Source organism: Balaenoptera physalus (assembly GCF_965194825.1).
Source record: "Balaenoptera physalus genome assembly, chromosome: 12".
NCBI lineage: Eukaryota > Metazoa > Chordata > Mammalia > Artiodactyla > Balaenopteridae > Balaenoptera > Balaenoptera physalus.
In genome coordinates, this window is record NC_138897.1 from 17,043,780 (window position 1) to 17,071,572 (window position 27,793).

Sequence of the window (27,793 nt, forward strand, 5' to 3'; positions counted from 1 at the left end):
GCTATCAAGAAAAGAGCATCCATTATTTATCCACAAAATATATTCAAATGCTAACATCCATTTTACATGCCCACACTTGTGTTATCATACAAAATTAACTGTGCTATTTTCCCATGAGCGTCCTACACATATGATCAAATATACATATGAGAGCACCTCAAATCTTGGGACCAAAGCCATATTATCCACTCAGAATATGCCAGTTGGGTTCTACTACCACTTAGAGGATAAAGAATGCACCTTCACCTCTCCTTCTGCTTCCTTTGTGGTCCATCTTGGAGACTGTAGTGGGCTCCACAAAGCCAGTCAATTTTAAGGAGGAGATATAGCACTCCAGTGTAAGCTCATCTTGGGACAGATTGAAAACTGGGAGGCTCCATTTCTCAACTGGCTCAGCTCCTGTGAAAGTCCTCAGTCCTCTCTGGTCTCTCCCTCTTCCACTCTTTAACCGGCTGGCTTCTATTCCAGCCTGGAGCCTTGGCACCGCTTCCTTCTTTGAAAGCTCACTCTTGCCTCCACCGAAATCCAAAGGTAAAATGTTCCCTCTACTGATGTGGTCTCTGAAGAGGAACACTCTTCTATTCTCTGGGAGTTCCACTCAACTGTTCAAAACCAATCTGCACTCAATCACTCAAGGGATTGTTGGAGCAAGTTGTTTAAAAATTTCACCTACACCTCTTAGAGTTAATACATAATTTGCCTTACTGTGATGTGGTTTTTATGTTGGGGAAAAGGGAGGTTGGGGATACCCATGAAAGAACTGGCCAACCAACCAACACTGACTAAAAATGTGAGGCGGTTACAGCTTCAACCTGAAGAGCATGAAGAGAAGACCCACTGATGTAGAAATACGTGAACAGTCTTTCTGCACAAAGGCTGAGACATCCATACGCTCTCAATGTGACTTTAAAAGAACAATCAGGGTTCTGATGGTTTAGGCCATCAAGCATAAGCCCACCTTCCACAAGCACCTTGGAGCTTCAGGTTTTTATACAGAAACAAACAAAAATATTCTAATGATATTACTTTTGCTTCTGATCTTTCGGAAGGGAAGGCGCTTGAAACCTTTCTTCCTTAACAGCTCCCCTGAGTAAGCAAGGACACAGTGCTTGCCATCGTGTTCCTTACCAACAGAGCTTCACAGCTTCCTGGGTGAGACACAGTCCTTCTTGGTCTTTAACAGACAGCCATAGCTAGAGTTTCAACACAGCAGGAGGCTCACACTGGGTGGTTTGAGTCCTTTTAGCATACAGGCTACTTATACTATTTGCTCACATAAAGCGTTTAAAAACGTAATAAAATGCCCTCGGAAGGCAGAAACGTTCGACTCATCCTCTCTCAGGTGCTACTTTAGGCACTTAGTGCTGCCCCGGGGAAGGAGGGCCGGGAGCTGGAACACGAGACCATCTACCTCCCACCAAGGAGGTCTTGGACCCCTCATTCTATCGATACTGGAACGTGCGAGAGTCACCTTTAAGCTCAGTTAATGTCAACGGCCCCAACTGTTTTGCTGCTCATCTGAGTGGAGAGGAATGGTAGCACCGCCACACACGCTAACCCAGTACAACTTCCGAAGCCAGAGTGGGTGTTTCCAGCTGACAAGTTCACTCAGTACCGACAGCATCTTTTCTTTTGTCTCTGTGCCGACTGAGAAAGCCATGGAAACACTAGCTTGTACAGATGTAGCCCAAGAGAAACAGCATGTACAATTCTAGACAAAGGGAACAGACGTTTGATTAGACCCAAGAGGTGAACTTGAAAGCAGGGACATTCCAGTGACAAGGAGGAGGGCTTTGACAGAAGCAGGTAGCTGTTTTGTATGAGGTGACAAAGGAAGACGAACTAAGGAGCAGACAAGGAAGCAGCCAGTGACGCTGCCAGGCATCCGTGGGTGGTTCAGAGGCACCTGATTTTTACAGTTAAGCTATCTCCTCTCCCCTTGAAAGGACCACCTTCTAGAAAGGGCCAGGGCCAGAGTACACACGCTTCTCCACTGTGTTGAGGAAATGCCGCCCTGAAAACACACCCGAACTGCAGACGGTTAGAAACTGCTGCTCAGAGCACGCGCTATAAAGCAGGTGACCGTTCTTACCGGGAGATGACTAAGGGGTATGTCCACCTGTCCCAGGAAGTCGTCTCGTGTCTGTTGAGAAGAGAGAAAAGAATTAATGTTTCCATCTATCTGCTGAGTGTCAGCATTCTTAAAAGTGTTTCTTTACGAATAGAGAAAGGTCCAGGGCCTGACATGGGAGAGCAGGGGGGATGGGTTGAAGGCAGAGACCCCGGTGAGGCACAGACAGCCGTCGCCTCGGAGACCAGTGAGCCCAAGGCCTCATACACCTGACCTTTAGCTGCCTGAGACTCTGCAGGGCATCTACCACCCAACACATTGGAGACAAATCCTCTCTTGGACCTGGGGAGCATGCGATCAGTCAGGGAAGGGACACCTGGGACCCCAGAGGGTTTGGGGGCACAGCTGGCCCAGTTTAAAGAGAAGATTGTAAAGAAATGTTGGGACCATTTTCACGAATATTTATTAAGTGCTTTAAACAAAAGAGCTCCTTGAGAGCTGAGAGTCTTGGGAAAGAGTACAGAGTCCAGTTATTAATATATCTTATACATTACTTATTAAAAAACGGCACTGAACTTTCAATCTAGTAAGTACACTGCTTCAGAATCCAAGATCACGCATGAGCTACTGGTTACATTTTTGGACACACTGTGCTTCTTCCCCTCTCCATCTCCCACACAGATCGTGATGAAATGCATGTGGAGAAGCTCACAGGTGCCCTTTCAGACTCTGGGAAGCACAGGAAGTCATAACTCAGGGTCAGGGGTCCCTGGTCTGGACCACGGGGTGTCCAGTAGGTCATGCTGACACAATGTCCTGCTGTAGGAGGGCTTGTGTCAGAGCCTCTGATGCTTAGATGACCTGCGATGTGAACCAGAAGGAACACGATGATTTCTGTTACCCGTAAAAACACACAGTTGCTTCTACCACATTCAAAATGCCTATTATAGCTGGAAAGTTCTTCAGCCATAATCAGACTTGTCCTACTGCTAGCTTGGGGAAAAGCCCAAGAGACAATCCAGACCTCCTAACTCCGAATCCTGGGCTCTTATTTTCACTCTTTACTGGTTTCCTATGAAATTTTCTAATTTATAAAACATGCTTCTGAAGCGCACTTGAAAACATTCTCTTCTTGCATTTAAAAAGCAGCAGCAGATAAATGTGAACAAGATTTACTGAAATGATTTGCTCCACGCTTAGAATTTCCTTTTATGTGATTAACTAGAAAACTATCTGTCTCCTCTAAACAGTACATGAAGGATAATGAAAAATCAGTTACTACTGGCTGAGCGTGCACAAAGCAGGAGGAGAGCCCCCATCCTTCTGATAAGACTCTGCTTTCTTTTATTTTCTCAGCTATGTCTGCCTCAGCCCACCATGGATACCTCACCGAGCACATGGCCGTCAGGTGCCAATGCCGTATATCTTAACAAGCAGCAGTCAGCACAAGGTCCAGAAAGTAGACATCTTCACTGTCCAAAGAATTAGGGAGCAGTTCCATTCTGAATTTGTCTGATTTAACTATAAAGCCAGTGTAAACGTCAGTTAATTCCACTATCAAAAACACAGAAATGGGGACTTCCCTGGTAGCGCAGTGATTAAGAATCCGCCTCCCAATGCAGGGGACACGGGTTCGAGCCCTGGTCCAGGAAGATCCCACATGCCGCGGAGCAACTAAGCCCGTGCGCCACAACTCCTGAGCCTGAGCTCTAGAGCCCACATGCTGCAATTACTGAAGCCTGTGTGCCTAGAGCCCGTGCTCCGCAACGAGAGAAGCCACCGCAATGAGAAGCCTGCTCACCACAACGAAGAGTAGCCCCCGCTCGCCGCCACTAGAGAAAGCCCGCGTGCAGCAACGAAGACCCAACACAACCAAAAAACACACACAAACACACACACACAGAAATGTCTGATTCCTGACCATAAAGTGTGTGTCTACCTAATGAGAGTAGTGAGGTTCTACCACTTGCCCCCTCTCCCCTCCTGCTACTGGTACTGATGCTGTGAAGGAAAAGCACACGGGGATGCAACCATCAGAAGAGGACAGTCTTACCTGAAGCCCTGTTTCATAACCTGCTCTCTTTGAATAGCTATCTATCGATCGTTCACCTAAGTGCATTTTAACAAAAATTCACAAAACATCCACGTGCCCGTGTTGTTTTGCCTGGGAGACGTTAGAGTTCTAAACCCATCAGATGAGTTCACCATCTGAACCAAGAGACAGGCACCTGCCACTCAGGGCTACAGTAGCAAAGCAAGTGCTGTGGCAAGGCCTCATCTAATCCTCACAGCAGCTGTAGTAGGTGGGCACCGTTATTATACCCATTTTACAGATGGGGAACCTAGAGACCAGAGAGGTTCCTAGCTGGGTAGACTGGTTCCAGAGTCTGGGCTCTTAACTAATACACTGTCCCCCATCTCAGTAATGGGCAGGAAAGCGCGGCTGTGCACCAGCTTTGGGCTTCTTATAGGGATGCTGGCTCTCAACAGTGTGGATGAGAAGGGACTCTGATGAGAGCACAGTTTATGAGACTTCGGGGAAGGGGGTTCTGCTAAAACGCCCATCTGGGATGTTATCTTTAACACAACCTCCTGTTCCGACCCTGCTCCTTTCCTCAAAGGAGCAGTTTATGGGATCCTAGCGGTACCCACTGCAAAGCTAGGCGGCTTCACTTGTACCTTAACAAGTTTTCTCATTACATTGAAAAAACAATTCCTAAAACAGACGGAGACGGAGCAACCTCACCATTAAAGTAAACAGAAGGCTCTTATTTTCTGGTTTACATCAAGGGCGACTGTAATAAAATCATTTTAAAAATAAAATAGGGATCAAGTGTATAGAGCAGCACATGGTCAAGAGGAACTGGCTTAAACAAGTGATTCACCAGTCAGTGGAACATGTTGGTGAGATCTAGGTTTCAAAACATCTCACTGTTGCCAAAAGTACAGACACTTCAGGCAATGTAAAATATTTAGGTCAGTGACACTACACCAATATTAAATGTGTCTTCAATACCACAGAGGAGATCTAGGAGGGACCAGAGAGCCTACTAGTGGTCTTTACACCAAAATGAGAAGCAGGAGTGCTTCAAGGACACCTGGGTGTGCTGATATGGCAGGATCCCCACCTGCGGGCCCTGGAGAGCCAAGGTTTGAGGCCAGCAGAGCACCGTCAGGTCATCACTGCCACAGGATGACACCTTGCACCAGCATTATAAAAATACAGTAATCAAATCACGTAAATAATTTCCGTTACAAAATTATTTCCATCAGGCATCATGTTAACCCTAAGAGCTTACAGAAAACCAAATTAGTTTCAACTCACACAGTACATATTAGCATGTCTTGTGCTTATTTTTAAGTGGTAAATGTTGTCAATTTCAACCTCAATTACCTGTCACACTATCCTAGAGGCTGAAAATGTGCAGGTTAGTAACACAATTATAAATGTTCCCTTCTGACAAGCCATCAAATATTTTCCCAACATAATGACAATGCAAAATGGAGCCCTTGAAATGTGTCACATAAGGTGAAACAAAAATCTATATTCCATTACTGGAAAAGTGAAATAAATATACCAAACAGTCTCTCTCTTAGAGTTTGTGTCCCAAATGACGATTAACTACATTCAAGACCATTCCTCTGAAGGAAAAGGGACAAGCATCTGCCACGGCCATGGAGAGGTATGTGTGAATATCACTGGACCCCAAAGCCTGGGGACGATCACAATAGCTCCAGTGAAACCCTAACACAGCCCTCGGGCATTTCTCATTGTGCACACCGGGCCAGAGATGCCAGCACTGAAGTGGACACCAGGCTCAGCTGTCCTCACAAAATAAACGAGAGGCAATTTCTCAAAGAACACATCCATTCAAGAAACACCACAGACTTTTGATCTTTAGGTTAGTATTGCACTCGAAGGATATGATCTGAATCTTACTACTTACTGATGACCACAGAGGTCACCGTGCAAGAGCCAGGCTAGGACTCTGTGCATTTCACATCGAAGCTGCAGGGGAGGAGGGGGGCTATGTGGGGAGGACACCATCAGAAGTAAGGGGTGCTGGCACGTAAAGCTGGGGTTGTAAAGGCTCTTTAGGAAAGGTATATCAGAAAGGACTGGCGATTCTTGGAAGGTAAAATGACCTGCGTGTAATATAGGAGCTATACGTTAAAGCAGTGCTTTTTAAACTGTGAGTTGCAATCCCACTAGTAGTTCACAAGAAGCATTAAACTAGATATAATGGAATAAAAAATAGTAGAGCCTCACATGAAATATAAGTAAGTACTGTTTCGAGGAATTTGTTTCAATTACATACACAGGTGAGTGCGTGTACTAAGTTGTGATGTCAAATTAATTTCTTTTTGCGTGTCACCATCACAAGTTTAAAAGCCACTTAACTCCAGCAAATGATAACTATCCAGTGCAACCCATGCCCTAGAAAGCATTAAGGAGCAACTTCCAAGAAAATTATATTGAGAATTTCTCAAGATAAATGGAAGAGAAGTACAGAGGCATTCGAACATAAGCCACAGAAAAAGAATTTAAGAGTAAAGACATGGAATGATTAGATCTTCATATATTACAAATCAAGGTAAATCTCCCAACTCTAAACAGAGAGACAGAAAAATAACCTTTGTTTTGCTGCTAAACAAGTAAATGCTTCTTCCTTGCGAGGCATGCAGCCCACACTCGGGCACCAGCACCGACCAGACAGGGGAAACGGGTTCTATTTTTAGAGTGACTTTGGAAGCATGCACTCTGAATTATCTAAATAATGAATGGCTTGAGAAACTACTGCAAAAGCTTTTAGACAAAATGTTATAAATATAGTGACTCTTCAACAGTCTACTGTCTGGAGAGTCACCTGGATGTTGAGATGCACTTAGTTCTAGGTGCTGTCTCATTCCTCAAGAGAGCACGAAGGCAGCTTTACCATCACACACGGAAGGGCAGAGGAATATTCTTTCTTCTCCGTCCGTACACTCCAGCCTGTCCTCCGACAGCAGAGCTGCTGCGGTTCAGGAGGAGAGCATGAGTCTGGCCTCCACCCACACCCCCCATCGCGTAATCCAACGTTGTACCACCTGGTGCCTCTGGCTTTTCAAGGTGCATTGTTTCAAAACACAATGTCAAAGTTACCTTAATGAAACAGCCAAGTGGAATTCCACTAAAAATAAAGAAAAAGGTCCAGTGATGACATCCTCTGAACGCACACGCTCTTACCGAAATCCACTTGATAAGCGCCAGAACACAAAACCCAAACAAAATTCAGATACTTTTTTGGCAAAACACAAAGAGCTTTCTCACTCCGCCAGCCTCTCTGCCATTTAGTTTAGAGGTTAGGGCTGAAACTTCCCATTCACTAAAACGGAATAAGGTGCGTCCTGGAGACATTGGCTGCTATTTCGAACAACAAATAAGACCTCCCTGTCAACAAGATGTCAGAGCAAGCTCAGAGGACTTTTACAGGCTCTGTAAAATCACGCTGGGTAGGCGGGCAGAATGAAACCGTGCTGGCTGGATGTGTGATCATGAAGGCCTCTATTTTAAGGGACACTTTGCTTGAAATACAGAAGGCAAAACAGAAAGGGCAGACAGAGCAAAGAACCGTCCTGCTGGCAAAGACTACGGTAGCTCGGCAGTAGCCGCCAGGCTTTAACCAGGAGCATAAGTAGACCAGTTCAAACTGGGCTGTGAGAAGTTCCAGGGGAGGCCCCACTGCTCCAGGTGTCCTGCTACCACATCAGGGATGAGATGCGCTTGACGTCCCCTCCTCCCTCCGGGTGGGTGGAGAAAGCTCCAGGGCACAGTCCAGTCCTCTCCCCCCTCCAAATGCAAGCATCTTCCAGGCCAGGGGTCAACTGAGGGCCACAGGAATTACAGCCTTCTGCCAAGCTTGACACTCTGAACTTAAGATCCAATAAACTCCGGGAATGCAGACACTGGGAAAGAGATTTGGGAACCAGATGCACAAAATGTGAGCCGCGCTGCTGAGGTCACTGGCTCCTTCAGGCAGGGCGTCACCTGTAGGTAGATGATGCTACATTGTGCCCGGCCTGAAAGGCACAGAGACTAGGTGCCCTCACCTCCTAGGGACAGAAGCTAACTGGCCCTGTCCTAGATAGAGAAATGTAACATGAGCCACATCTAGAACTTGAAAATTTCTAAGTCCCATTAAAAAAAATAAACAGGCGGAATTAATTCTAATAATATATTTTAGTTGACCCAATATATCCAAAATATTATCATTTCAACATGTAATCAATATGCAGATTATTACTAAAAGTGTCTTACATTCTTATTTTTGTGCTAAGTCTTTGACATCTGGGGTGTGTTTCTCGCCTACAGCACACCTCGCTTTGGACCACCTGCGTTTCAAGTGCTCGATAGCCACAGGTAGTGGATATCTCCGTACAGACACTGACCATGACTGCCACATCTCAGAGGCATGAAGAGAATGCTGCAGGGATACAGCGGGGGAAGTGACTAATTCTGCCCAGGGTCAAGGGCAGGCATGACTTTACGAAGGATGAAATCTTCATGCAGGGTCAGAAGTAGGAGGTTGCCAGGAGGACGGACGGGGGTGGAAAGAGAATGGTATGAAGCCGATCAGGCAAGAGGTGCAAGGGCCTGAAGAGAGGGCCGGTGGGGGGATCTGGTGGGGACTGGGGTGGTGGTGGAAGGGAGAGACGGTGAGGCTGGGTCTGAGGGGCCCTGTGCGGTTATGTGGGAGGACAGCACCCTGGGGGATGAGAGGATACATGAGGACACCAAGGAGGGAAAACTGGCAAGGACTGCATTTAGAAAGGTCCCCGGACAGTGGGAGGGAGAACGTATTGGAGAGGAAGACTTTGGAGACAGAGTGTGCTCAGGACAGCGTCAAGGGGCTCAGATGAGGCTCCATGAGGGGCTGGACCACGGGGGGAGCCGGAAGGCGGGGTGGTGGTTCAGAGCATCCTGCTCCTGGACCCTCCTTGTCAGCCTCGAGGCTGCTCACGGTGTGACGAGGGAGTAAGTACTGTTATGCACGCGAGGTCCTGACCACCGTGCCCAGCAGGCGCCCACAGGAGCCACTGCCACGGTCAGTACAACGGCACGAGGGCAGCCATGGCGCTGACGACATAAAGCAAAGGCCCGGGAAGGGAACAGGCGTGGCCCAGGGCTGCCTGCAGGATGCGGAGTGCCATCAGCCCCAGGGTGTCATCCCAACGTTCATCTCTTTATTTCCCTGTTTGTAAAGAAGTTTCCCCTTCAGCCTAGACGTGCTTGGTGACACAGACTGTGGTCTACAGCTGTGTATCATTTCAGAGAAAGGAGGAGCCCACAGCTTGTCACCCCTACAGGGTCTAGGGCACGGCCTGGCGTCACAATGCCGTCTTACATCTGCTTCAAAGCTGTCCAGCTGCACAAAAGCTGCCCCACGAACAACCCTGACAGTTTCTTACAAGGCTAATTTATCTTTGTAAAAAATGCACATGTAGAAAAACCTCAGGCGTCACTGTCATTCCTTGTGAAAGGCATGGTAAATTTGCTGAATAAACTCTAAGTTTTTAATGACTACAATCTGCTACAATAAGGTAAACATTCACATATATTCTACTTGTTACAAAACAAACTGGCCTGAGATTAAACTTCAAGGTTAAAAGGAAAATGTGTCACTGAGTTCATTTAATGACACAGTATTGTTTAACTCTGTGCTTCTGATTTTATCATACCAAGCTGTTTTAATTTCTCAAGGTCTCAGGATACAGTGATTCTTCTCAGGATAAATGTCTCATTTCTTCTCTGGAGAAGTTTTACAATCAATTTTTCTGCAAGCAATTTTAATGATAGATTAAATGTATAAAGAACAGAAGAAAAGTAAAGATACCTCTAGATTCTGTTGTTTATCTGTGAACTCAGCTACCAATAAATAGACTTTAATAATCTGAAAGAAATGATTCACGACAGACACGTTTAGTAACCAAAGCAGGGTAAAAGAATGACCGAAGGATGGGGAAAAGGGCACCTAGGGACACCATGGGTTCAACGTCATTTTTATAGTTTGATTTCATGAACAGGTTTACTGCTGAAAGCTCTTCCTCATACTTCAAGGCATTTGAAACTAGCAGCCCATCTCCTTGTCTGGCTGGACAGTAGTTTGGGTGTGCGGAATATCGTCCTCAAGCAAAAACAGATCACATGTAACATAAGTGCAGTATGGTATCATTCTTGGAATTTTAATGAGTGACGACTCTGAGCTACAAGAGGTACTAGAGGTACTAGAGCTACGAGAGGACGCTGACTGACTTTTCAGAGGAGCTTTGGCATCCCAGTTAGGTCCTGATAAGTCTTTTTCTGCAATGGCTGTGTTTTGGCTGAAGCCACATCTCTGGCCAATGGACTCTATCAGAGTTTGCTGGGTGGAGAGATCCATCCAGCCATACTCTGATAAGAACTTCAAGACCGCAAAGAATAATAAGCTTACGTGCAGCTCACCAATCATGTATCAGACACCTGTTATTAGCAGGTTAAGAAACTTGCCCAGGGTCACTGAGTTAGTAAATAGCAGCCAGAATGTGAACGCAGGCAGGCTGGCTCCAGGGTCCATGCTGTCACCACCACAGAGTAACTTCACACTCCATGGACTTAAAAACAAACATTAACAGGCCCCCCCTACCCCCCCCCCCGAAGACTCTAGTTTGATGTGCTGCAGCCCCCAACTCCACATCCCCTCAGGGGACGCTTGCCAGATACAGTTCTTGCAATCTGCAAACTCCCATGGAACATAATCTCAGCACTGTCTGTCCTGTCCATATTCTTACATGTGTCCTTCCTTCCTCACCTGTATATTAATACAAAAATGAAATGAGTGAAGTATACGTTTGAAAGCGAAATGAAATGGAGCTAAATACTGCTTATTCTTTGATTAATCCCCTCCCCCTGCCCCAATATCTTTTAAAGCTGAGCTCTTCAAACTGCAGCAGGCAGACCCCTGAGGATAAACAAAGACTTTCCAGGGAACTTGGGCATGGGAAGTTTTAAAGAAATCATTTTCTAGACCCCTCCATATGTCCTCTTCCCTAAACTCGATCTGCCTGAGAACAGAGTCTGTCTTCCGCTCGCTCGCCTTTCCTAAATCACAACCCCCTTCTCCCGCTTTCCCAAGAAAGGCGTACTTCTCACCCTTCCTAATCTTACCACCGTGCAGTTTGCTGGGTATAAAAACCTCTGAAACACAAAACGAAGGGACAGTTTGAAAAGGCACAGCTCCCGAGCTGAGGGGACATGAGAGAGACTCTTACTTCCCCTGGACGACAGGCTCATGGAATGACAATGGCTTGCATATTTACCATCCATCCAACTAATCTTCTTGTTTATTTGATTTAGAAAATGAAGTCAGATCTTTAAATGACAGGAAATAAGCCTGATATGGCTGACTTGTTTTTAGCAATAAGGACTGATTTGGTTAATTCAATTTTATGGCAGATATTTTCCATAAAATGAGCTGTACCTGCGATGACAAGATAAAAGAACCAAAATACTGGATATGTTATGAAATATATTTAAAGCACACACAAAATACTCAGTACATTAAAAATTACATCTTTTGCAACTACTGGACTAATAACTTATCAAGTTACTGATAAATTATAGATGTCATCTTAAAAAAAATGTGTGAGAAATAGTTCTTCAAAATTCTTTATAAGGTTTACTGAGCAAAGACGCTTGGAGACCAGAGTTTAAAGCATACAATCGATCATCAAGTCAGGTCATTAACTGGGTTGTTATTTAAAAGGTTCCCTCAAAACTCATTAAGTATTTAAAGCTTCCCCCTCCAGGGGACAGGATTGCAGCCATAAAAAGGAAAGGCTTCTCCTTTCCACATACTACGCTGGTGAGAAAAACAGCCTGGAGAGGAAACCTTCAAAGCTTTCAAAAATTAAGCAAATGATCACATGCACCTTCAGATTATACCATTTAAAATAAGGAATTTGAAGGACGAAGAGAAAGGTCAGTTTCCGAGTCCAGCAGGTGCAAATTTAAGGGCAGAAGCGTGCGGGTACTCCTCCACTCCGCCACCTACAAAGGACACCCTGGGAAACAATGGCCCAACAGCACCTCCTTCTCGGCTCTTCAGGACAGATTAACATCCACGGGTACCTGAGTCCTTCTGAACAGAAACAGCAGGACTCAAGTGTGGAGGTAACCAGGGGCTCCTGGCCTGGCTGGACGTTACGATCTCCTGGGAAGCTCTCAGAGCGCTGCGAGCCAGGCCTCACCTGAGACAATTAAATTTCTGATAGAGGGGCCCAGACCCCGGTGTGTTTTAGAAGCTCTCCAGCTCATGCTTATCTGAGGCCCCGGTTGACAACCAGTGAGTAAACCTCTGGGTTTTCCTTCTTCACGAAAGAGCAACTGTGATTACCTGTTAAACTGGTAGAATTATACTGATTAGCAAACTAATATTAAATCGCAGCCGCTAAAGGTATAAAGTAGTTCGTGTTCCCTGCGTCCCAACCCCAGAGCTCCCCTCCTTTGTGCCTCTACTGTCCTCCCAGAGGAGAACTAGCTGGACCCATTTACACGTGTTGGTAAAAATAACTGCCTGGGCCCGGAATGTGTTTGAGATGGGGGAGGGGGATGATTTTTGGCCGCCCCTGTTTGGAACCCTAGCCCTCTGGCCTGATAGGGCTGGGATATTAATAGGAATAAGACTCACAGGTGCACAGACAAAGCACAGAGATTTCACTGGTCATGGCCAAGGGCTATCTGCTTGCCATTCTAATACCAGGGCTAAAAAGACAAATCCCATTTCAAAATAGAATCAGAGAATGTGATCTTTAGGAGGGACCTCAAAAGTCATTCAGTGCAAAATATCTGAGACTCCTCTCTCTGTCCATCCTTCAAGTGGTTGCTCACCCCGCCCAGTTTTAAGCACCATCAGGGATGGGGAGGTCACTACCTACTGGGTCGGGAGAAAGGGGTATAGGCTTTGGACGCATACATGCTGAGTTTAAAAGTCCCATGTCTATCTAGAAATAGCTAAAGAGCCAAAGGCAAGTTTCTTAATCACCACCCAAGGTTGATCTTCTCATCTGTAAAACGGGGATAGAAACAACTTTATTTTGCACGGTCACTGGGTATTAAATGGGACAATTGGATTCAATAAGCATAATTCCTAACCCAGGGCTTTTTACCCTCAGCACCACTGGCATCTGGGGCTAGATAATACTTTGTTGCAGGGGACTATCTATGCTACGCATTATAGGGTTTTAGAAACATACGGCTTTTATCCACAACATGCAAAAGCAACCCCTGCCCCTCAGTTATGATAACCAAAAATAGCTCCAAATACTGTCAAATGTCTTGGGGGGGGGGTCGTGGATGGGACGAAACTGCCCCCAGTTGAGAACCGCTGTCCAAGTCCACTCCCCTCCCTGTACTCCATACGGCGTTCATGGCATCTTTGGGCAATTCTGTAAGAATGTTCTCGTGATCTGGTGTTCGTTTTTCTTTAACTCCCAGCCCCTGAAGCACCAGGGAAGAAGGAAGCGTAAGTTCAGTTTCTGTACCTCGAAAGTGGCAAAGCTGAGACCTGAACAAGAGTCCCCCTGACTGCAGCACTTACATTTGTTTCTACCATACCACATTTCTCTTAGGGGCTAGCTCATCTCTCACAGGGGGATGTGAAGGCTTAATCGCTCATTTGACGAAAGTTCCGTGCTTATCAGTTCTAGCTGGTTTCCCTCTCCCCCTCCCCCCACCCCGAGGAATTTCAAACGAGAGATCTGCAAGCAAAGCTTCATGCACTGGACTATTTCCTAATTAATGGGTAAAACAGAGAGTGGGACAGAGTTCACAAGATAGCTGCCAGGAAAATCCCTGAGAAGCTGAGACTGATGGCTGAGCTCCTTCTCTGAGTGAGCTGTGTTTAAGATCAACAGCAAGAGCTATGCAGTTATCAGGAAGGAATTGAAGCTCTGGGCCAGAAACGTTTCCAGAACAAGGAACCGTGTTGTAAAGAGCTGTAACTGAAAGCATACAGTTGGGCTGGCGTCCAAGCCAGGAAGGCCCAGGAACATGGGAGAGAGAATGTGCGCGTACTTTAGATAAAAATCACAGGGGAGAAAAATGCCCCCAATACTCCCTTCCATGTCACATCCCAAGTCTTGAACAATCAAACCAACGAAGACGGAAGCTAGCATCACAGGCACCAAACCTTAAGTCTTCAACTGATGTCTCAAAACACAAGGCAAACCTGGGAGAAGAAAGCTGTGACTTTTTCTAAGAATCAGAATCACTGGGGACTAACACTCAAATGCCCACATGCCGGGCAAGAAGTGGTCGAATATCCACGTCATTTGTAAAACCCACTAGCACTGGAACCAGGTTGAGGCCAGCGAGGCCCCGAGAGCAGGGCTGCTCATGCTAATTTAAGTGCTTACTTAAATGCTGAACCCCAGATGCCTCTCTCGCTCCCCCTTAGTCCTTGCCCTGAAACCCACATCTGTTGCACTGTATGCCCTGCACCAATGACTCAAAGGAAGGGGAGGTACTGCCTTTGAGAAGCACACAGCCTAGATGCACGGGTTCTAAATTACAGGCGTGGATGTGAAGTGCGCCAGGGAAAAGAATCCCAGAGACTGGCCCCTTGGGTGCTAATCCTGGCTCAGGAACTAACTAGCTGCATGACCTTGGGCACTAAGCCTTCCCTGGACCAGGTTCCTCATCTGGAAAATGGGGCAATGACCACCTGTACTTCCTGTTTCATAAACCATCACACACCTCAAACGTCAGTGTGTGTGGGAGACTTGTGCAAGTTACTATGGAATGTGATTAAGCTGCCTTATTAATGAATATTTTGAGAGTTGAGAAATGGGAGGAGTCGGGGAGGATCAGTCAACTGTAAAGCACACAGCTATTTTTAGAAACTTGATGGTTCAATCAGTCTGGTCTTCAATCAAAAAACTTCTTGTATTGCCAAGAGCTCAGCACAGACAGTTTGAGAAACGCTGTTCCATCCTGAGGGCAAACCACATGAAAGAGCTTTAAAAATGAAATGAACTGTTGTAAAGTTAATTATTCCTTAAAAAATAAATACATGAAAATGAAATGTAATGTCAAGGACTGAAGGAAGACTAAGTAAGCATAAAAAGGTTAGTCTAAGCTTAGAAATGACTTCTTTCTTTTTTTTAAAGATGATCTGCAGTGAGGCTATTCAACAACTTTTAAGAAGTTACACAAAAGAATCCATTTATGTATATGTTGGTTGTTTGGAACATTAAACCTATAATCCCGAAGAAAACTGTATCATAAATAGTAATCCCGAGGCTAGACTACAAAGGCTCAGGACATCTATGGAGTAACTGGAGCGTGAAGCAGCACTCACCTGGGGGCTTCAATTACCCTCTACCTCCACCCCGAGCTTCTCAGCTAACATCCCTCACTAGCTGGGGCAACATGAGGCCAGGACGAGCCCCTGTCGACATCATCCCACTGTCACCCCTCCAACTGCACGCTGGTGGGCACTTCGTAAGTCACCTGCAGGGAATGGCAGGGCACGGGGGCAATGACTCTGACAGTAGAGGTGAGTCACCTCCGGAGCTGGGTTTGGGGCCAGGGCAACGTTCTAGGTCATCCTAAATGTTAATGAGAACTCTGCATTACCCCCCATCATATTTCCATGGCTTATTTTAATAGGAGTTAAAATTTCCCTACAAAAATCTTTAAGTAAAACTAAGGTCATTACTTTACCTTGGGATGTGCAGGTACCAGCCTGAAAAAGCACAGGCTGCACCAGTGACTGCAGGGACCCTGGCAGAACTGTTGAGCAGTGCTCTCTGACCTCGAGCGAGCTCTTTAGCTACTGGAGTGGTGAAAACAGTACGTGCAAAACTAGCACCAGACACTGATAAAGGAGATGCCTGACAAATAAATTAAATCGTTGTTATTCTACAGTATACTTCCTTTCCCAGAAAGAAAACCAGGAAGAGTCACAAATTGGAGACTGTCTTTATGAGCTGGTCTATGTGTTCATAGCCATAAAGTGTACAGAGGTCTATACAAAAAAGGCACATAAAAATATAATTACATTCCCATGTAATTCCTAACCTTCTCATTGATCAGTGCAACCGACTGCATCAAACTTAAACTTCTAGTGACCACCTTCCTGGGCTAAACATTAATTACTGGAACACTGAAGTGGGTGTCAATCTACAGCAATGGCCCCGGGAATTTGAACACTCTCAGGTAAACAGATATAAGGTAAACATTTAAATGAGCTTTAAACTGTCATTCTTTTTTATTGTTTTAATTAATTAATTAATTTATTTATTTTTGGCTGCTTTGGGTCTTTGTTGCTGCACGCGGCCCTTCTCTAGTTGCGGCGAGCGGGGGCTACTCTTTGTTGCGGTGCGTGGGCTTCTCACTGCAGTGGTTTCTCTTGTTGCAGAGCACGGGCTCTAGGCGCGCGGGCTTCAGCAGTTGTGGCACGTGGGCTCAGCGGTTGTGGCTCGCGGGTTCTAGAGCGCAGGCTCAGCAGTTGTGGCACACGGGCTTAGCTGCTCCGCGGCATGTGGGATCTTCCCAGATCAGGGCTCGAACCCGTGTCCCCTGCATTGGCAGGTGGATTCTTAACCACTGTGCCACCAGGGGATTCCCCAAATTGTCATTCTTTTATCTATTTTCTTATTTGAGCTTTTCTCCATACTTCAAAGGAAAAAGTATTGAAGGAGTTACCTGGGGCCCTAACTCATCATGGATCTAAGGAGAATTCTTAGATTTCTATGCCTTATGATCTCCATTATAAAATAGAGTAATTCTAAGGCTCTTTATGTGTGTACAAGTCCCAGAACTTAACAAGATAAACTTACTGTATCAGTCTGTCTTGCCCTTAGTGTCAATTCTGGATAAAATGTTAACTTGAAAGTTTCTACAGTAATCTGTAAATCAAGCAATATGCACCTACTTTCCATTTAGAAACTGATAGAAAAACCTGGAACAGTAGAGAGAGTGGCACATAGCACAAACCTTGCCCACTGGAACCTCACACTGAATCATGGTGGAGCCCCTCCCACCCAGCAGAGCCCAAAATACACTGGAATTCAATCGTGTTTATTACACTGAGTGGAGCAGGGGCTGTTTTGACTACCATGTCCAAAGAAACTACAAGCATGACTTCCACAGACCGAATTCCTTTCTTCTCCTTCTGGGATGACTCTGAGGGCCAGACACCTGTGCATGGCGGCACTGAGAGAGGGTGGCAGTGGCTCTGTCTCTGACTTTCACTCTACTCCCAGCCCTGCATCTTATTTTGATGGTGACTTGATACAGTTACTTAATCTAAGCCTCAGTTTCCTCATCTGCAAAGTGGGGATGGTAACAGCAACACTGAGACGTGGTGTGAGAACCAGCAGTAGCTTTCATACGGAAAGAACCCAGAGAGTGTTAGCTGCATCAGGACCAGTAGACGGAAGGGAGTATTAAACCTGAAAATATTCTTTCAGGTACAAAGCGCAGCAAAAACTTCTTTTAAGCTGGGGGTAGTAACCCTCCCGAATGTGTGCATGACACAATTCCTTTGAAGCTGTAAACCAACAACAACAATTAGCACATACGGGACACTCACTCTGTGCCCAGCGCACTCTAAGTGCTTCACGTAACTCAACCTCCCTCAATCCTCCTGACAAGCACATTACGGACATGCAGACTAAAGCATGGAAAGGCTAAGTAATCTGTCCAAGGTCAGACAGCTGGTAAGTAGCTCAGCCCAGATCTGAACTCTCACCCAACACGTACAGTCTCTGAAGAGTCACGCAGGCTTAGCTGCCTGTATTCACAGTATAATCCCCAATTCTTATGTCCTTTGTTTTTTTGCTGGATAAAAAAGTCTTCTTACCCAGGCTCTAGCTCATCCTTGCCTGTTCCTTCAGGAGCTCGTCTGTGGGACATGTGGCAGATCATTAAGGGACCACTTCATTACATTTTGAGAAGAAATTACAAAGTTGAGCCTTACTTTCGATGCCATTCTGAGAAAAACTGAGAAGAGTTACCTATGACTCTTAAAATCGTATAAATGCCAAAGAGTCTTTCCTAAGCTCTCCACCACCCTCATCCCAATTCATCTCCAAGAGGGGCCAGTGGAGGTGAGGAGACTGCTTTTCTAAGCAATGTATTTATGAAATACGTATAACCTAATTATCACTGTTTCAGACCCTGTCTGTAAAAGCTGTCCACGTTTTCTCTACCCACCCAGAGAAAACAATCTCAGGCGTTTCAAAGCCACAGTAATGGAGACTAGCTTTACGGTTAAATTTTCAAAAAGAAAACAAAATATATCCAATTTATACAAAGGCACTGAAAAATGTTTTTGATTCACCAGTACATATTGCGTTTTTCTTTTTAGGCATCAACGTGTCAAAAAAAATCTTGGTATCTTGCAGTCAAGAAATCTAACAGCTTTTCATATCAGTCTATGCCTCTCTCCCTGCAAAGGGGACAAAAAATGGTAACTGAACAAAGGCACTGATGTGGCACCTTCCCCAGTCGCTTATCATGCAGGGTGCACACGCTGTGTGAACAATCAGCGCCTCTGTGTGGGAGGAATCTTTTTATTCTGAAAATTCAGGTAAGAACTTTAATAGAATGATCAACTCCAGAACGACTTTGTTCAAAACAGACCAAACTGTGCCCAGCCACATGCTTTCTTCAACCTGATCACGTACAGAGGGGGGTGCACGTGCGCACACATACATTTTAGAAGCAAAAGTACACGCACACCTTCCAGAGACTTGATTAAAGATAATGTTTAGAAGACAACTGTCATTGACTGTAACGGCTATCCAATCTGCAGTCATGGTACAAATCACTCTTAGACACAGGCTGCAATTGAACCATTTATTTATTTAATTTTGATTTTTACTGGAAGAAACATGCTATGTTGCAATTCAAGAAGCCCGGGGAACAAAAATACGGGGAGACGTTGCCATATAAAATGTAATTTAGGGACTTCCCTGGCGGTCCAGTGGTTAAGACTTCACCTTCCAATGCAGGGGGTGCCAGTTCAATCCCTGGTCAGGGAGCTAAGATCCCACATGCTTTGCAGCCAAAAAACCAAACACATAAACAACAGAAGCAATCCTGTAACAAATTCAATAAAGACTTTAAAATGGTCCACATCAAAAAAATCTTTAAAAAAAAAATGTAATTTAGAAGCCTGGTTGACATCCAAGGTGAAACGGTATCCTAAGAAATGTTCCATTTGTCATCATGTGCCTGTTGGAAGGGACCAGATGGGACAGTGTTTGATTACTTAGGGCAGTGCGCTAATCAGAACCAGTAAACTCGCCCAGCCCACAGACATTTTTTGGAAAGGAAAAAAGGGGAGAGAGATGGAAAAGACAGACTTTAAGGACATGTTTTAAGCACTTTATATGCATTATCTCATTTAATCATCCTGATAACCCTGAGGGAGGTACCATCATTAGCCCCGTCTTGAAGATGCGAGACCTGTGCTTTAGAAAAGTTCAGTGACCTGCTCATACCATCCGGTCCACTAAGCAGGGCCAGGATCCAGGTAGTGATGGACCCAGGATTCAAACTCGGGCTTGGCTCATCTCTCCATGTTTTGCCTCTGTGGATCTAGTTAAGATAACCAGGGTCCCATATACAGAAAAGATCATCACTTTTCTTTTTAAAGGGATATTATCTTAGTTTTCACCAAGATACGTGACATTCTTGTAGACAGATTGAGCTAGGGCAAATTCCAATTACCCCAAATGACAGCACATGATACTGTAACAGATTGATTCTACTGTAAATTTAAGTTTCCTAGATTTTATTCTTCTGTATCACTGATTTACAGAAGTGATTCTATTTGTGTTTGCTAGCACAGAGGCATTACCTTCAAGAATCTGAACTGCTCTTTTATTGGAGAAAGAGATACTGAAGCCTAGGTAACGGCACCATCAAAGTACAATAGGAAAGAATAAGACACCCAGGAAGGCACACTTGCAGGAGGCAGCTCTTGGGAAAAGACCTGGAGACAGCAGAAAACAATGCAATGGGGAAGAGTCAAGTGGTGAGTTGGACGTGATCATTTAAATCTCTCCTAGGTCTAATGTTCCAGCGCACAGAGCCATCCACGCCAAGCACACAGGCTGAGGGGCTCGAACAACCCCTGTTGGTACCACTCCCTGGCTCTCTGGATCTAACGTGACCTTTTTCTTATGACTCATTTTACACGTACGTCTTCCCTTCCAGCACAACCACAAGCAGCCTCAGGACAGACACAGTCTTGTACATCTTTGTATCTGTCTCCCACTGTGCCTAGGAACAGCAACAACACACAGTACCTCCTCAATAACTGCTTGATTTAACTTCAAGAGTAAAACGACCCCTGCAGGATAGAATCTGAATCCTTTGGCTTTCTCTGTAAACTGTCCCAGGTGTTGAAAATGGGGTGTAGTAGGCTGAGTAATGGCTTACAAAGATATCAGGTCCTAAATTCCTGGAACCTGTAAATGTCAGCTTATCTAAAAAATGATCTTTGCGGATATGACTAAATTAAGGCAGATTATCCTGGATTATCCAGGTGGGCACTAAATGGAATTACAAGTGTCCTTATAGGAGAAGTACAGAGGGAGACTGAAGACAGAAGAGGAGGTGGCAATGTGACCTTGGAGGCAGAGACTGGAGTGATGTGGTCACAACTTCAGGGACGCTGGCAGCCACCAGAAGCCGGACGTGGTAAAGGACTGATTCTCTCCTCGAGCCTCTGGAGGAGCACAGACCTGCTGACATCTTGATTTTAGTCCAGTGATTCTGATTTTGAACTTCCGGCCTCCAGAATTGTGAGAGAATTCATCTCTGCGTTTTTAGGCTAAGTCTGCGAGTAAGTTGTTATGGCAGCCATAGGAAACTCATACGTGGGCCAAGACCAGTCCAAAAACCTGTTTTAGGAGAAGAGAACCGGAGGGCTGGGAGGATGCCTTACCCTTGGACCGACAGGGATGTTTTCTGTGAAACTAGCAGAGACTGAATTGCCAGGGGAATCCTGTTTGAACCCAAAGAACTTCCTGACCAACAGCTCTGTGAGGTTCCATTCAAACCTTTATCCTGGGCACCACCAGAAATAAAAATGCTATTCATGGGCCAAACTCAGATTCTGTGAGAGCGATCAGGGGACCACCTGAAGGTTGCCCCCCAACATTATTTTACAACTGACTCATTAATTGGGTTGAGATGCACACATTTCCCCTGCCCTGCCCAACGCTTCCGGTCTGTGCTCACACACCAGGAGGTACTTTCTTCCTGGAAACACGAAGACGACACAGGCAAAAAGGAAATACCTTTCTATTCCAAACCCCTTCAAAGTCTGCTTAAAACAACTATTTCCCCCCATAAAACCTAAAGGATTCTGAACAGAATCTCTACTACCTGCCAGTAATTTCCTCTCTCAACATCCAAAATGCTCCTCCATTTTTATGTGCCTGCCCTGAGAGCCCAGGCACAGCTTGGCTGATTGTACGTCTATTCACACACACGTCTGCTGCAATCGTCTTTCTTCACAGTGTTATACAGAAGCACGAAGCAAAATGCTGTAACATCCCTCACTATTCTAAGTTCATTAAACTGTGGTTTCTGAGGCCACACGATTAAGTGAGATATTTAAAATACTGAAGTATTTAAATTTTATTTGAACGATGGTTTCTTTTAAAATAAAGCTCCACTGGCCATCCGAATGCTTGAAGGTTTTGTTGTGGCTGCTTTTACTGTTGTAGTTTTAATACTATTTAATAATTAGTTTAAAATGGAAGACAAGTACACAATGTGAAACCTCTCAACTGCTTTTACCTCTGACCTCAAAAGTTGAAAGGAAAAATGAAGCTGGTCGGGCAGTTTAATCAAATGTCTCACAATGAGAATACCTAAGAAAGACCAGCACTTGTGGCACAGAAATCGCATGCTGGCAGCTGCTAGTTTTTGACAGAGCAACCGTTTCTGTTCATTTCAGAACTGCCATATTTTTATTTAGCCACTTGCTAAGAAATCTGTGTCAACAGCTGCTTGGTTGAAAATAAAAGACTATCAACTATACTTCAATTTTTTAAAAAAAGCAGGGAGATAAAAAAAAATTCAAGAGATTGAATTTGGAGCCATTCAGTGAAAGTGCTTTCCCCCCCAATCCCAGATGCAATTTGTTCTCAAAAAAAGGTGAAACCAAAATGAACCCACGTCAAACCAAATTCAACAGGCTTGATAAGACATCCCACCAAGGATTACAAAAGCTTCCTGGTTATCCTGGTTATTTAAATTAAATGAGAAAATATTACCAGACGGTGGCAGGAAGGAGACTCCTTCAGTTTATTTTGGGGAAAAAGCAGAAAGTGTGGTGTGCATTTCCAAGATATTGATTCATGATCAGATTTCCCACGTGCTAATGTGAAGGTTGGTATAAAGGTTATAAAGGTCGGTATAAAATGGGAATTCATGTCACTGAACGCAAATAGTACATGAAATATTTCCTAATACCCAAACCCTTACTCAGAGTAAGGAGATCTTAAAAACAAATCATGAGAACCCATTATTACACATCAGAGAATACATGAGTCAGAAGCAATAAGATGTTTTGTGAAGACTAGGTTATGTTAATTAAAACTTTAAATAAGTAACAGCATAAATAAAAGCAGTTTATCATTACATGATCATAGCACACAGCTGATGTATGCTTAAAAAGCAAGAGCTTTATTGTACACCACCTGGGTTATTAAAATTACTGTGCTTTCTAATGACATCTAAGCACACAATAATAACCCCATATCAACAGTTGACATCTTCTTGCTATTCCAAAGGGGTATTTATTACTCTTTTAAAAGATAATTCGTTCTTTAAATTAAAACCCAGCTAGGCTGGTGCATTAACTACACTGGCACCGATTCCGCCAGGAACAGAGCAAGCCATTTCTCAGCTTCATAAAATAATTTTATTACGAAACATGACTCAACAGTTAAGCAAGAATCCAAGGACGCAATTATCCCCCGAATGAAAAACAAACCCATGCACAGCATGTACCAGGTAACCATCAACTAATTTTTCTCTGGCTAAGTACATACAATTTTTCTTGTCTTGTTTGACAAGTTTGTCTGAACCACTAGTCTCAAATTCCTGGACATCACCCAGTTGGATATGAAATAACCCAGCAAAATGATTTCAGAGAAAAATATTACTTTAGGTACACCCTTCTCCACAGTCAGTGTTACTGTCAGGCTCCCAGTACACTAAACTTATAAAAGAGAATAAAAAAATTACACGAGGATCAAGTCATTTGTTTTTAAGAGAAATACTCTATGGATCAAAAGATCTCACTTTTCAGATTAAATTCTATTGGGTTGGCCAAAAAGTTCCTTCGGATCTTTCTGTAACATCGGACCAGAAACCCGAACGAACTTTTTGGCCAGCCCAACATTTTGCAAGCATTCGTTTACTAAGTACATTGTATGTATAATCTAAGCATGCAAAGAATATTAATATTGGGGAACTAACATTCCATACACTTGTTTGTACTAAAAACTAACATATAATAAATTCATTCAATACTTAGTGAGCACTGAATCATATATCAAGCACTATACTAGACAATAAGGGTATAAGAAAATGCATAAAAAAACATCCTTGACCTCCTAAGAGCTTAGAGAAAGGGATGTAAAGGGAGAAATATATACAGAAATATCTATGACTGCAAGATAAGAGTGTAATATGAGCCACGAGCAAGGCAAGAATAAAGCACTGATTTGGGTGGGGATGGCCACACGGGGGGCTGAGGGAGCCCCTAGGATGGGAAGGGGGACTGGAGAGGAGCCCAGCCCCGAGGGATGAGGCGGCGGGGGAGGAGAGAGCAGGAGGGAGGCCAGGCCCCTCTCAGGCAGAGCCAGAGGAGGGTTCTGAAGAACGGGGAAAACCCAGGAGAGCCCAAGGGAAAGCGCTACCCCCAGACACGGTGACCTGACGGAGGAAGGCCTGGAGCACCAAAGGCATCTGGGGTCCAACTGGAGGGAATGGGGGGTCATTGAGGCAGCAGTGAGAACGCAGGACGAGGTTCAGAAAACCACTCAAGGCAGCTCACCTGAGGAGTCCCGGCGGACCCTTGGAACCGAGGGGGATACACTCAGTTTAACTTTCTGTGTGCCTTCACGGGTGAAGGCCACCGGGATGCGCTGGTCGGCACCCAACAACTATGAGTTCAAGTTCTAACTCCGCTTTAGAGCTGTGAACTGAGGTGCCTCCAGTGAACCCCCAGACCTGTGAGCTTTCATGTTACTTTCTGCACTTGAAGATGATAGGCAATTAATGGCTACATGGCTTATTCAATCTAGCTTCTTAAATTGGTTATATCCCAGGTAAGAGAAGACAACTTGGATTGCTTCGTTCTAAATAAGCAGGTCGCGTGTGTGCATGTGTGCGTGCGTACTGTGGTCTGAGGGAGAGGAGGCAAGGGGAAAATTAAATACGTTTTATCTTGGTTACAACCAGCTGCTGGCCATGTTCACTGTATCCATGGGGGCAAAAAAAAAACCCCTGAAAATTCTTGTTTCACTTACCAACAATCATTTGCGGCAATTCTTGTTTGGTCCTTAGTTTCACCCAGCTACGCTTTAGCTTTAAAAATTGATATATCAAGTTAGCTTACTGGAAAATACCAAACAAAAATGAGTGCTGCCTTTCTTAGGCAAAGATTCTACCACAGGCCAAATTCCATGCATTGTACGCCTATTAAGTTGGTACAGTGGGAAAATGAACCAGACTCCATTATTCTCAGGGCTCAGAAAATAGCCACTTGACATGGACTTAGACAAATTAAATTAGTCCATTTAAATCTGAAAAACATGGTGCTGGATTTATTATACCACACTCTCCCTAACTGATTTTAATATGAGAATGTGACTCACCAATTGCAAGAATCGCTCAGCACTGACCAGTTCTCTCTCCTTCCTCGACACAGAGAAGACTACGTTTCCCAGCCTCAGGCAGAGCCATATTACTAGTTTTGGCCAGTGCGCTCAGAGAAGAGGTGACAAGTGGCACCTCCGAGTTGGGCTCCTGTGCAACCTTCTGTCTGTCTGGGTCTCCGAGTGACCACGTGGATGGGCATGCCTGCTGACCCACGTTGGCACGTAGCATGAGTGAGAAATAACTTGTAGTGTGTTAAGCCAGTAAGATTTGGGGGTATCCTAATACACCTCTCTTTTTCAAGGACCGTCACCACCAGTGTGTTTCTCAGTGGACATCCAGTGGAAAAACAGGGTGCCACTTTGTGGGCAAGGGACAAGTCTCCATGGGGCAGAATATTACATGTCTGCATAAACAAGCGGTTTTTCACCAAAGAGAAACTGGCTACAACTCTGCTCCACATTCCAGCAGTACTAATCCTGTGCTTCAAAATCACATTAATATATTTTCTCGCTCTAAATTGTAAAAGACACTGCCAGGATTCTTTTCTCACACATCATTTCTAATAATGTTGCCTTAATATAAACACTATTTTCATATGCAACAAGATAAGGGATTATCTATCTATTTTTAGATGCTCTACCAGCTCTGAGCCTGGCCAAGGTTGTTTATATACATGTGGAGGAACCTCCACGCTTTCATGCTGGTTATTGTTTCACATTTGCCAAGGGTGGGATTTCGTCAGCAATAGCAGTACATCATGCAGATGACGGGAAGTATAATCTATTTTATCCTGCGTTTATGAAGCCTAGTCAAACAATGGGTTTGGATCTATTTTAGACTATCCAGGCAAACAATGAAGGTGGATCTATATTTAATAACAAATCCTTTGTACTAATGAGATTTGCAAAAGAAATTTGGTCACTGTACTTCCCTATTGAACTTCCTGATTACTAAACTGTACGATAAATGGTTGGCCTGTTAGTCATTTCTTTGCTTCTTCATTCAATCATTTGTTCATTCAACAAATATTTATTTAGTGCCTGCTTTGTGCCAAGCATGTAACAGGCTCCAAGCAACCAGAGTCTAATGCCAATCTATGGGTTTATAATAGTATTAATTTATTAAAATATCTAGCTAGCTAGCAGGATAGCTAGCAGTTATGGATGTTTTGTTTTAATAGTACAGAGGGATGCATATTAAACATGCCACTTTTAACTGTTACTTGGGAATAAGGAATGAAGTGCCTGAAAGTCAATTAATTTTATTACGGAAATCATGAGTATCATTGGGATACAGTGCTGGGGTAAGACCTCAGGTTCAGGAGAGCAAATTTAGGTAATTTAAGGGAGAACCTGAAAACTTGCCAAGAGCTGTACAGATATTCACACTTAGCACATACAGATTTCAGGAGATTTTACAACTCTGGTAACCCTAAAACGTGTAAAATCCATAGAAGACATTCTCCTGCCTTGGACACTGAGGACACTCAATAAAGACTTGGTGGCCATGAGGTGTCAAGTGGAGGCTTCCTCCCCTCCTCACTAAAGGCTTCTCTTGCTTCAGTTGCTGTCACCATCAGCGGCTACCGGAGCTGAAGGAACAAGCTCTGAGTGTACGCGACCGATTCATCTTATACCTCGAGAGGCGTGCTCTGCAGAGTGTGTGCAAAGCACACTTCTGCCCGGAAACTTATTTTAAAAGCACTTAGGGGCTTCCCTGGTGGCGCAGCGGTTGAGAGTCTGCCTGCCAATGCAGGGGACGCGGGTTCGAGCCCTGGTCTGGGAAGATCCCACATGCCGCGGAGCAACTGGGCCCGTGAGCCACAACTACTGAGCCTGCGCGTCTGGAGCCTGTGCTCCGCAACAAGAGAGGCCGCGATAGTGAGAGGCCCGCGCACTGTGATGAAGAGTGGTCCCCACTTGCCGCAACTAGAGAAAGCCCTCGCACAGAAACGAAGACCCAACACAGCCAAAAATAAAAATAAAAATAAATAAATAAATAAAAGCACTCAGAAAAGCAGATTCTAGTCATCAAAATATTAAGAATTCAATAAATGGCATGCTTAGGCTCACTGGTTCCCAACCTTCTTCCCTCTCCAGACCTGACGTCTTACTGGCCACGCCTCCCAGGGACGCAAACCAGGAGCACCTGGAGTCATTAGCAATTCCCGGAGACAGAAAGCTGCTCCTTCCCCCGGCTGCTCCTCAGCCTCTCTCCAGCAGAGCCTTCCGAGACGCAACTGAGAGTGAAGTGACTAGGCCCAAAGCCTTGAATCGGAGCTAGTTTATACACAAAGCAATCACCTGTAAACATTAGCAATTTGTTACATTTACTTGGGAAAACGTTCACAACCGATCTAGCACTCATCACTGCAGCAACGTGGGCCACTCATTCATTTATTTTTACATGTAATCTAGATAAATGAATATGCAGATTAACTTAGTGGTACTGCAGTAGGAATGTTTCAATTGTCAGAATAAAATAGCAAACATTTCTGATTATAACTATACCTAAACCCAGGATATGGTGCCTAATTATGGGTCCGGTCTTTTGTGTGGTTACTTACATTTGTACCTCTGGATGCATGGTGCAAGGAACCAAGCTGAATCTACACTGAGAACACGGCATAACTGGAACACTTACTCCGATTTTGTAACTGGACAGGGTACAAGCCAGTCATTAGCTGAGCCTTTCAGTTATTTTGGTGGCAAGTTAGTAGTATTTATCTAGACTGCAGACAAAGTGATGCAGCGAATGTTCAAGGTTTAAAACACATTTTCACTGGG

General features: G+C 44.6%; 1 protein-coding gene across 24 annotated transcripts in view; it reads right to left on the reverse strand.

The window, feature by feature from the left end:
- NEDD4L (NEDD4 like E3 ubiquitin protein ligase) overlaps window positions 1-27,793 on the reverse strand; it is a 338,860-nt gene that overhangs the window by 83,675 nt on the left and 227,392 nt on the right. For 23 of the 24 annotated variants that reach the window (XM_082417940.1, XM_082417938.1, XM_082417934.1 and 20 more), the window contains one exon: window positions 2,093-2,143. In XM_082417940.1, the coding sequence (XP_082274066.1) occupies window positions 2,093-2,143 (51 nt within the window). Of the gene's footprint in view, window positions 1-2,092; window positions 2,144-25,003; window positions 25,164-27,793 lie in introns of those variants that run through there. The other variant, XM_082417941.1, reaches the window with a different exon arrangement.